The sequence below is a fragment of the Geotrypetes seraphini genome, chromosome 1 (assembly GCF_902459505.1).
Source record: "Geotrypetes seraphini chromosome 1, aGeoSer1.1, whole genome shotgun sequence".
In the NCBI taxonomy this organism is placed as follows: Eukaryota; Metazoa; Chordata; class Amphibia; order Gymnophiona; family Dermophiidae; genus Geotrypetes; species Geotrypetes seraphini.
In genome coordinates, this window is record NC_047084.1 from 465589625 (window position 1) to 465602137 (window position 12513).

General features: G+C 43.5%; 1 protein-coding gene across 1 annotated transcript in view; it reads right to left on the reverse strand.

Annotated features, from left to right (window-relative positions):
* Positions 1-4354: 4354 nt before the first annotated feature.
* The window catches only part of LOC117350013, a 68236-nt gene continuing 60077 nt past the window's right edge, over positions 4355-12513 (reverse strand). Inside the window, exon 3 of the mRNA XM_033923883.1 lies at positions 4355-5976. Within this exon, the coding sequence (XP_033779774.1) occupies positions 5637-5976 (340 nt within the window). The 3' untranslated portion in view covers positions 4355-5636. The remainder of the gene's footprint in view (positions 5977-12513) is intronic.

Consider the following 12513-nt stretch of genomic DNA (forward strand, 5'->3'; position numbering starts at 1 on the left):
ACCTCCGCTTTAACTAAGCCGTGGTAGAGGTTTCTACCATGGCCCAGAGTGCTAAATGCTCCGACGCTCATAGAATTCCTATGAACATTGAAGCAGCAGCATCAGAGCATTTAGGCCTCCTTTTACGAAACTGCGATAGCAGTTTCTAGCGCGGGGAGCCACGCTGAATGGCCTGCGCTGCTCCCGATGCTCATAGATTTCCTATGAGCGTCGGGAGCAGCATGGGCCATTCAGCGCAGCTCTCTGCACTAAAACCTGCTGTTGCAGTTTAATAGAAGAGGGGGTTAGTGCTCCAGGCCGTGGCTTAGTAAAAGGGAAGAAGGAAGTTTGAAATGTCGCTTTTAAAAATTCATATTTTCCTTTTCTTGGATCCCCTAAAGTTGTTTTCAGTCTTAAGTTCTTATATTTATTTTCTATGAACATTATTTGATTTGATTCCTTTGCTACTCATATTGTTTGTGATTTGATAATGAAAAATGTCTAATAAATAAAAAAAATTAAAAAGACCAATAGGAGAGCTTATGTTACTTAGTAGACAAAAAGAAATGGAACTGTATAGTGGGGGAGGGAGGGGGCAGGAGCCAATGTGAACTGTTATTTTCCCAAATACACACACTCACATACATAAACACAGTCACCAGACATTTTCTCCTTATGCTTGCTGCACTTTTCTGGGCCTCGCCACATCTGCTCAAGTAGAACCGACGTTTCAGCCATCATGCTGTGGCTTTCTTCAGGGTATGCTGTGAGGGCTGCAGTTTGTCTTTTATATATAGTGGGTCTTCAAACCCGATTGGTCAGGGCTTGAAATGAATGAGGCAGGGAAGTCTGTTGGTCACTAATTTGAATTTTGGTGGGAAAATCAGTTGGTCTCTTTTTCTGTAGAATGAAAAATTTTCTGGTGAGTTTAAATATATTCGCCCCTTGAAGCTGGGGAGAACATCTTTTGTAGCAGATGTGGGAAGACCAACAAAACTACAACAAACCTGATGCCAGCCACAGAAGCCTAAGAGAACATTTCCTCCTTATCAAGCAGTGATGGCTGAAAGATAGGTGATGATTGAGCACTGGTGAAGGTTTAGGATGGGGGATCACAGTTGTAAGGAAGAGGAGAATAGGCTAGGGCAGAAAAACTCGCATCCTGGAGATGAATGTGTGGCTACGTAGATGGTGTCGTCGAGAGCGTTTTGGTTACCTGGACCATGGGATGATTTTCCAAGGGCTGCTGTGCATCTATCAAATAAGGGAAAAAGTGTCTTTTAAAGGACATGTCCAGATGGCTTTTCCAAAACCTGACACTTTGTCCTGGTTTTGAAAAGCTTCCACCTCAGGACCGTATCAGGAAGGCATCTGTGATTACGTGCAGTGACGTCACATGCATGCGTGTGATGTCACCGCGTTGCATTCAATGTGGACCCGAGGAAAAAAAACAGGTTGAGAGGGCGGGGCTGGGGCAGAAAGGGGCATGACTTGGGCATAACAGGGTGGGGCTGGGTAAAACTAGGCAGGGCTATGGGTCCTCTGGTAACCCTAACTATAAGACAACACTGAGAGAGTTGTTATAAGAACATAAGAAATGCCTCTGCTGGGTCAGATCCGAGGTCCATCGTGCCCAGCAGTCCGCTCACGCGGTGGCCCAACAGGTCCAGGACCTGTGCAGTAATCTTCTATCTATACCCCTCTATCCCCTTTTCCAGTAAGAAATTGTCCAATCCTTTCTTAAATCCCTGTACCGTACTCTGCCCTATCACATCCTCTGGAAGCGCATTCCAGGTGTCCACCACACGTTGGGTAAAAAAGAACTTCATAGTATTCGTTCTGAATCTGTCTCCTATCAACTTTTCCGAGTGCCCTCTTGTTCTTTTATTATTCGAAAGTTTGAAGAATCTGTCCCTCTCCATTCTCTCTATGCCCTTCATGATCTTATAAGTCTCTATCATATCCCCTCTAAGTCTCTTCTTCTCCAGGGAAAAGAGACCCAGCTTCTCCAATCTCTCAGCATATGACAGGTTTTCCATACCTTTTATCAGGCGTGTCGCTCTCCTCTGAACCCTCTCTACTTACGCCATATCCTTCTTAAGGTATGGCGACCAATATTGGACGCAGTACTCCAAATGCAGGCGCACCATTGCCCGATACAATGGCAGGATAACTTCTTTCTTTCTGGCTGTAATACCCTTTTTTATTATACCAAGCATTCTATTCGCTTTCTTAGCGGCCGCTGCACACTGTGCCGTCGGCTTCATTGTCATGTCCACCATTACCCCCAAGTCCCTTTCCTGGGTACTCTTATTCAATCAAAGTATATCTAAAAACCTTTTTACCAAACAGGGGACCCAACACAGTCCGTGTTTCGAACAACCTTCATCAGGGGTCCATGGTAGAAAAGGGAAGAAAAATTCTTGTGCATCATGCTGTGAACTCCCAAGGTACTGTAAAGCATTCCTGGACACCACAGTCTTGAACTGGCGACTGTGCTGCGGCGTGTACTCCAGAGTCCAGAGGGCCCGCAGGAGGCCGGCGAGCTGCTCGGTCACCTCACCGCGGCTTTGCACGAAGCCGTTGGCGTCGGGGTCGGCGGTGTCAGGGGCGCGCTTGTACTGCCTGAGCGCCAGGTACTCGGCGAAGAGCTCGGTGTTGTTCTCTGGCTATTAGACAGAGTCCATGAAGACCTAAATTATACTGCAAAATGTAATGGCCAGCCTCTAGTAAAGTTTTTTTCTACTGTAATTTTTCACTGCAATTTTTTGTGACATATTTTTCTTCCCTTTTCTACCATGGACCCCTGATGAAGGTTGTCCAAAACACGGACCGTATTTGGTCCCCTGTTTGGTAAAAAGGTTTTTAGATATACTTTGGTTGTCACAATAAATTTTACCTACACGTTGTACATTTCTGCAGTTTTGGTTTGTTTGTTCCTGCTTGGTTTTTTCACTGCAGACAAGGTTGGATCTCCCTTTTCCCTTTGGTTTTACTCTTATTCAATAACATCCCTCCCATTGTATAGTTGTATCTCGAGTTTCTGCTCCCCACATGTAATACCTTACATTTCTCAACGTTGAACTTCATCTGCCATCTCGTCGCCATCTCATCGCCCATTATATCTTCTGTTTGGAAGCCTATCTGAAAACAGTAAGAGCTTCAACTGGGCCCTAACACCCTGCTATACTACTCTATTATTGAATTGAACTTATCTATGAGACACATTCTTTGTAAGACATAGAAGTCTGAAAATCAACTGATTGAAATCCCAGGTTTTACAGTAATAGTTGCTATTTAAAAGGAGGAACTGTTATATTTATATAGTGCTTCTTTCCCCTGTATAAATGCTTTCCGGCTGATATTCAAAGAGGGTTAACTGAGCAGGAATGGCCGCCGGCTGGTTTAACTCGCATCTCGGGGGATAACTGGTCGTCTTCAGTAGCATGTTACCAGTTGCTGCCACTGAAAATGACTGGTTAGTGTAGAAAAAAAAGCTGCAGATCTGGGAATGTGACCGGTTTAAGTCTTTGATATTTGGAATTTAACTGGCTTCTCATTAGTTGGCATGCAGTCAGGGCCCTCAGGGAATCTGCCCACGCCCCTAAGAGCCCTGAGGGAACTGCTCTGAATTTGATTGGCTGAGCAGGCTCTGTCTGCTCAGCCAATCAAATTCAGCGCAGTACTGTCAGGGTATTCAGGAGGTTTGAAGAACCCCCAGCCCATGAGCCCTGCTTTTATTTTGTTTACTTTTTGTTTAATGCAGTTTGACTGGTTGAGCTGGCTGTCTGCTCAACAAATCAAACTTCATCAAGCAAAACGTATAAAAATAGAAAAGCAGGGCTGTAGAGCTGGGGATTCACTGAATCCCCTGAAAGCCCTCACTGCACGCCACTGCTAGCTATGATTAGAAGGCAAATAAGGCAACATAAAAAAGCAGGCCTATCTTTGCCCACTAAGCCATGGCTAGTTAAGTCTGAATATCGACTTAACTGGTCATGTGCTAGCTGGCATTGAGAAACTTTGATATTCAATGCCGGTCTCTGGAAGTGGCAAGGCAACAAATTTGTGGATTGAGCCCCAGCAGCGGGTAGTCAAAGCGCTGCCCACCGCGGGCTGAATTATCAGTGGGCTTGTTATTTTGTCTTGTTAAACCAAGTTCTCTCCATAAATTTATTGCTGTGAATTATAACCCTGCCTCTAGAGGTAATTTTTCCGAGAAACTAACAATCTTACAAGCAGCCTGTTGTACCTTTCATTGTGCTGTAGTAGATCAGTGTCCCAGATCCTTGTTTATCCAAGTAAGGGAGGAAGTGGTTTTGTTTATTCACCCTTTGGTAATGTCACAAACTGTCGAAAACATCAGACTCCCCAATTGTGCTACACTAAAATCCATGATAGGTTTATTGGCACCAGCTTTTACTTCCATAAAAAATAATAATACAATTTTGATGCTGCAGTTTGGCAAAAAAGAAAGAGCAAAGAGGAAAACCAGAGAATTTAGTTAGATCTATTTCTGGTAGCAAGGTGCAACCACCCACCTTGAGTTGTGGAATTGCCGGTTAGACTTTCTTTAATGTGGTAATATTCCTTCCTTTGGGTGATGCCTATGTGTGTCTCTATGCTCGGTTAACTCATTACCCATATCCACCTGACTCACTGCAGAGAAGAAATGGCTGCGGACACTCAGAATGTGTTCTGTGCTGGTCCAAGTGTAATAATGATTTGCTCCATGACTCCCAGTTTCATTTGTCTCAGTTGCCTATTAAAGACCATTTTGTTACAGATTCAGCTACTGCAAAGTGACAGTGCTTGAGTTTAACACATTATTTTTCTACAGTATCTGAGTTTGTATAACAGTGTATCGCAAACTGTGTGCCACAGCAGATTCCAGATGGCCCCGATGAGACCCCAGCAAGGAGGAGAGGCACCGGTGCCGGCTGACTGCCCACAGGATGTGCCTATTGCGGGCTCCTGTAAGCAGTCAGCCAGCACCGACGACTCTCCTCCTTGCCGGCATCTCTTCTCCTCTCCCTGCATCTCCCGTCCTCTAGGATCCCCCGTCAACGAAGTGACGGGTTCAGGGTCACGGCCAGAGAGCCTCCGTGCATGCACAGATGTCAACGTGACATCATCATGTCGACGTCTGCACACTTCCGGATGCCTTTCAGCTGGGGCACTGGGTTTAGTGTGTTGCCGTGTCGAACAGTTTGCAGGACACTGTTATATAAAAAGGATTTTTAACCAGTCAAATGAGAGCCTCAGGAGAAGGGAGTTGTATATAAATGTATAAATGTTTTGGGACGCAAAGGCCATTTTGATGATACCCCATCTCCAGAAACAATTGTTGTGGTCTCTCTCTCCATCCAAATCCCAACCAGCTTTTCCAATGCCTGTACTGGAATGCAAACACACACACATACATGTACAATTAAGGAATGCTTTAAAAAAGAAAACTGAAGCAAAAATAGTCAAGAAACCGTCTCCTGCCCTTGAACTGCATCAGTCATCTGCATGATGTCATACAGAATGTGATACATTCATTAAGAAGAGATTATTCTGTATGTTTACATATATATATTATATATATATTCTTAGCTTTTTTTTTTTTTTGTTACACTCTTCCTGTTGTCAATTCCTGCCCCTCTCCACCCTCTCTATTCTGGTAGATACTTGAAGAATTGCTCAGGGAATTCAGGGTCGCTATAACCAGCGTAGCGCTTGCTGCGGAGTGCTTTGGTAGGCTCATCCATGGACTCCTCTAGCCTTTTAGCCCGCTGGAGCCGGTAGGTGGCATCTCCCAAGACAGCAGAAGGCTCCTCATCCTCATCTCCCAATCTTTTGACCCTCAGCAGGTTAGGCTGAGGTAGGCGCTCTTCATCCAGGGAGCGCCGCAGACGTTTGCCAGGCCCCTGGAACTCCAGTGGGCCAAGATCTCGCCTTGGGAAGTGCTGGGGTTTTCCAATGATGCCTGCCAGAATTCGACTCACTAAATACCTGCAAAGGAAGAAAGAAGGTGTTAACTTGTTACATTCAAAGCTGGGTTTCTGTGTTAATGCAGGCCTTTCACGCATGCTGTAATGCCAGAAACCTAATTCCCATTCTCAGTATGCCACAATAAAAATATATTAAAAAGGTTTCTTATTGAAATAGATGATGTTTACAAAATCATAGCCTCTTATGGGGAGTAATTATAGGGCTTACAGAAAGTAATATTCTTTAAAAAGTCTCCAGTGGTCTTCCTGTAAAGGTGATAGAAAGCAGCATTTCTCTGTCTATTGCATTTCTACAGTATAAAGTATAGATGCAGAAGATATAACACACATTACATAACATTTCTAGACTGCAAAACCTCTCAAGTCGAAGCGGTTCACAAAAGATAGAAAAACTGAGCATGCCCAGTGATCTACAGATTAGGCATTAACCATTTCAGTTCTCTAAAAATCTTGTGAACAGTATTGATTTTAATAATTTTCTGAAATGTATATAAGAGCAAGACCTTGTGAATAGAGAATGTAACTCCCTATCCCAGCTCGCTGCCTGATAAGCAAGTAGACGCTATAGGATTATATAATATACTGTATATTATATATTGACTTACAGTTATATTCACTCTGCAGTTCCCTAGTATCTCTCCTCTCTTATCTTTCTCTAGACTTCTCCATGCAAACTCCATTCATCAGGCAAGCCCTCTTATCTATATCCTTCTCCTTTACTGCCAACTCCAATTCTACATTCCTTCTTTCTTGCTGCACCACACTCCTAGAACAAACTGCTTAAGTCATTATGTCAAGCTCAGATCCAGGCTAAAAAATCACTTCTTCGAGGTTGCTTTTAACTCTTAACCATACTCACTGGTAAAGCACCTATGCCAGCCTAAGAAAAACCCTAACCCTCTACTTGTCCTGTTTGTCTGTTTGATTAGATTGTAAGCTCTACTGAGCAGGGACTGTCTATTGAATATTTTAATGTACAGCACTGCATACATCTAGCAGCCCCATAGAAATGATAAGTAATAGTAATATAGGGCCCAATATTTAAAATGGATTTAAGCAGCCAGAAGAGGCACCTGGCCATTTAAATTGCTTGTCCAAGGCTAATCAGGCATATTCAGAGGCTCTTAACTGAAGAGTGCCATTGAAAATGTCTGGTTAGCACCCAACGTGAAGCCAGCGATTTTGGGGTCATTCCAGGGGGAAGAGTCAACACTTGGCCAGTTAGGTGCCTGTATTAAGCACTTAACTGATCAAAGGAATTGCAGAAATAGGACCGCATGAAAGTCAGGCCTGTCTTATGAAGTTCTCCAGAGCTAGTTAAGGGCTTCTTTTACTAAACTGCGGAAGTGCTTCTTACTGCTGGCTGGAGAGGTGATGCTCTGGCACTCATTCAATTCCTATGAATATTGCACTTAAACCGGCTATGGTTTTGCTAGCCTCGTATACCTGGAAATTCAGTGCCAGAGCCCTGACGTGGCTCAGCATTGAAATTCCAGGGATAATGCCAATGGCAGTCAGCAAAATGTTGATCGCCACCAGCTGTATATTAATAGTATAGGACGTCAGATAAAGAAAACCTGTAGGATCCATGCGGTCTGCCCAATACGGCAAGTAGAAAAGAAGCAGACCATATATAATAAAATCAGTCTTTATTCAATGTACTCCCAGGATACAAGTGCCTGATGTGGCCTGAGGAGTAGTGGCTCGTAGCTAGTAGGGGGTGATGTTTATGGGACGGTAATGGAATGGATATCAGAACATGATAGTGAAGTATTTTTGTGGAGTTTTTCTACAAAAGTGTCTGTTTTTTTGTATGATTCTGGGTAATTCTAGTTAGATACAAGCATATGTGTTAGTTAAGGCCACGCCCAATAGAAGTGTACGACAAACTGGTGAATAAAAATCTGAATATAAATGAAGCCAAGGCCAGAAAAACACACTACAGATTAAAATAAGGGAAAGAATAATATTCTTTTTATGTACTTTGCTGTTGGGCCAGATCATGAAGGAAACCAGGGTATACATGGAATCCATTTTGGTTCTCTGTTTTGCTATATCTTTTGTGCTTTGGAATCCATTTTGAGTCAGTGACCTTCTGTCTCTGCTTTTTCTTTGTTTAATTTTCCCGCTGCTAGGCCATGTGGTGTTAATTGATACCAGCTGTGTTTTAGGCTGGCTAGAAAAAGTGTCCCAAGCCAAGATATATGTAAATTAAATATGAGTTATGAATGGCCGAGATATGAATGAGAATTATGAATGCTTGGGCCCAAGAAAATATGAATGAAGCAAGTATGAATGTGTGGATATGAATTGGTATTAAAAATAAAATGGAAGACACAACAGAAATGGTTAACTTAAAGTTAGAAACTGCTGTTCCAGTCTCTAACACAGGAAGGCTTCTGTGTAAAGACAATGAAATTGGAAACTGTCAGCCCTCCGTTCCTCTAAGGCTGACAACTTTTCAGCACTGTATGTGGATGAAACTTAGCTGACAAGCAGGCTGACTAATTTTCAGCACCCTGTTAATAATTGTAAATTCTCTTGAATATTGGACATGTTATAAAATGTAAATGTATATTCAGAAATGAATATAAGCAAACAAATGTAATTTTCTGAAACTTTTAAACGTAGAGGAATTTTCTTTGTCTAACTTTTAAGACCACCCATGTTAATTTTTATTGGTTGAGAAACTGATGTTGTCACACTGAGACAAAAGTATATAATAGAGTGACTTGAGATATTAAGCTGAGCTCGTTATCAGTAGGCCAGCATTTTGGCAACTATAACGATCTCCCACTAACGTAACTGATAATGCAATTATGCTGTATTCTTTTGGTGTCATGATTGAAGATAACCACAATAAAATTACTTTGGTAACTTTACGTTAGTGCCATGTTGCATTTTTTTTATTATTTTTCACACCTTGAGCTTTATGAGTGCGCAGTCCAATGTCCCTTGCTCAGGCCTCATTTCGCTAGAAATGACTGTGTCAGGGGCATATCAACAAGCTTGATTGTCATTTGCAATGGACCCAGTCACAGTTTTATTGCAGTATGTCACTCACCAGCTGGTTGATTTGCCCCTGATGCAGCCATTTCTGTCGAAACACGAACACATCGGGCAGTTGTTGCATCCTGGGAGTTCATTGAATATAGGCTGTATGATTTTATTATATATGGTCTGCTTTTTTTCTACTTGTCACATTGGATCTAGTAGACCAACTGCTTTCTTGTTTTCTTACGTCTGCCCAATAAGGCCACCAGAGCCTTATCTACCAATCTGTACAGGTTATACCCCTTTGTAATCAAAACACTGACATCACCAATGGGTCAGTCACACAATCCTGGAAGATTAGTTTTATCATTTTGGTGGCAGCATAGTTGCATTCATAGTCAATTCTTGATTAAACCAGTAATTCAACAATGTTACAAATTGACAACATTTTAATCACTATCAGCCTTAAGGTGTCTCCCCTCCCCCCTCTAAGAACACTCATAACATATGACATTAATGTGACAAAACACCACCCACTTATTCTTGATCTGTCCCTGCTATTCTAGGGTCACAGACCGTAGAAGTCCACCTAGCTCTGGCATAATTCTTCTTTGCTTTGTACATAACATTGCAGAAGGTATAATCTCAATACAGTAGCATAATAAGGGGAGGCAGGTTGCCTTGGGTGCCGTCTTGATGGGGGCGCCAGCTCCCATCCTCCTCTCTGCCCCCCCTTCACCTCCCCACTCCTCCCCCCGCCATGCGCGATTTCACTTCCCCTCCACCGTACATCTAGCTCTTCGCTGGTGTGAGCAGCAACTCTGACCTGCTGCTTATGCCGGCGTCAGCTCTCCCTCTGATGTCACTTCCAGGTCCCACGCCTAGGAAATGATGTCAGAGGGAGGGCCGACGCCAATGCGGACAGCATGTTGGTGATGCTGCTCGCACTGGGAAAGTTAAAGAGGGACAGGAGAAGGGAAGGGGCACACACACGTGGCGGGGGGAAGGAGCAGGGGGCAGAAAAGAGGGCTTGGGAGGGGGCGCTACCGCCCCAGGTGCCTCTCACCTTAGCTACGCCAGTGTCTCATATACAGTATAGTGTTCCCCCGGTCATTTGCGGTTCGCGGTCCTGGTCATTCGCAGTATTCTGCGACCGGGACTTCCTGTGCTAAAGTCGGGCTTCACCAATCAGGAGCTGCATGTCAAAGTAACTCCTGATTGGTGAAGCCTGACTTTAGTGCAGGAAGAGGCGGTCAGAGCATACTGCAAGTGATTTCCTTCACTCACTGGTGCTCCAGCTGCACTATCCTGCCTCTCCAGCTGCCCTCTCCTGCCTCCCCAGGCGAAAAATCGTATTCGTGGTTTTTCGATATTTGCAGGGGTTCCTGGAATGGAACCCCCACGAATATCGGGGGAGTACTGTATATGAATAATTTGCTAGATGTGCGAGTATCACTGTGTGTGCCATAATATAAACGGAAAAGAGTAGAGATGACTAAAGTGTCAAGCTGGTCAGTAAATTTTAATCAGCACCCAACATATACATGAGATTGGAACAAAGGCCCGACATGGGCCTTGTTTCGACTAGTCAGCCTGCATTAGGGATCCAAAATTATCTCAATACGCTTCACTAGACAGGTGAACAATCTATAAAAAACTTAAAAAGTGTGCATCGACGATTAAAATGCCAGCTCTGAGAAACACGGCAACAAGGTAATCTCTGCTCTTTTCCATTTCTATCGTTGCCTGGTGCAGAGATTTTTCCTCCGTTGTTTGGTGCCACTGTGTGTGCCAAACTCTGAAAGGTATATTTGTCATCACTTTGTGGGCCACATGGTGACTGATTTCAGTTGCCTGAACATTCCTCTCAGTATCCCACCCAAAGGTGGTGCCTCAAGCAATGTGAATTATGGGAGAAAGGCCACATAAAGCTGATCTGGAGTATTGCGTTCAATTCTGGTCTCCTTATCTCAAGAAAAATATAGTGGGGCTAGAAAAGGTTCAAAGAAGAGCGGCCAAGATGGCAAAGGGGATGGAACTCCTCTCGTATGAGGAAAGACTAAAACGGTTAGGGCTCTTCAGCTTGGAAAAGAGACGGCTGAGGGGAGATATACTCTACAAAATACTGAGTGGAGTAGAACGGGTACAAGTGGATCGTTTTTTCACTCCGTCAAAAATTACAACGACTAGGGGACACTCGATGAAGTTACAGGGAAATACTTTTAAAACAATAGGAGGACATTTTTTTTTCCCCACTCAGAGAACAGTTAAGCTCTGGAACGCGTTGCCAGAGGATGTGGTAAGAGCGGATAGTGTAGCTGGTTTTAAGGAAGGTTTGGACAAGTTCCTGGAGGAAAAGTCCATAGTCTGTTATTGAGAAAGACATGGGGCAAGCCACTGCTTGCCCTGGATCGGTAACATGGAATATTGCTACTCCTTGGGTCTTGGCCAGGTACTAGTGACCTAGATTGGCACCGTGAGAACAGGCTACTGGGCTTGATGGACCATTGGTCTGACCCAGTAAGGCTATTCTTATGTTCTTATCTTGACATTTTGTGCACTTGCTGTAGCCCACAGAATGGGAGTACAATGTTATAGAGAATCAAGGTAAAAATATGCCTTCCCCCTTCCCATCATTATTTTTCATGGGTACTACCACTAGCTATTAATTAATTTTAATAAAATACAATTAGGATATCCCAGTTCTGTAGAGGTCTGGTGATTTGATTTTATATAAGGTGGACATGCGCAGTTCTGCACAAAGTGTAATGGGTTTTTTTCACTGAAAGTATGTGGTATCATAGAAGGTACTCATACTGTCTTCGTATAAAACTAACAGTAAACACGGCACCCTGCAATGTTAATGCAGAGATGTTAATACAAGGAAAAAAATAAGTGACTCTTGTCAACCCTTCTGGGGTAATTTGGCATTTTGAACTTGTCTATTGCATTAAGAACATAAGAACATAAGTAGTCGCCTCCGCCGGGGCAGACCAGAGGTCCATCCTGCCCAGCGGTCCACTCACGCGGCGGCCCATCAGGCACATTGCCTGAGCAACAGTCCCTGACTAATTTTATACCTACCTCTACACTTATCTCTAAACCTTCCACTGCTCTTATCTGTACCCCTCAATCCCTTTGTCCTCCAAGAACCTATCCAGGGTCTTCCTTGAAACCCTGTACTGTGCTATTTCCTATCACGGCTTCCGGAAGGGTGTTCCATGTGTCCACCACCCTCTGTGTGAAAAAAAATTTCCTTTCATTATAACTACTTTCTTAATGCTTCCCCCCCCCAAGCTGGAAGTCCATTTAACCTACAAGGTTCTTCAACAACATTAGCAGATTCCATGAAATATCTATGGGTGACATTAAATTCACAGCTCTTGTTTCAACTCCATCTCTCTTCAGTTGTACAATCCTGCTTCTTCTCTAACATATTCGTCCTTTGTGCCATTACACTGATGATAAGGCCTGTGCTACTCACTTATGCCCTCGTGGCATTACACCTTCATTACTGTAACACCATTTATTCGGACCTTTCTGC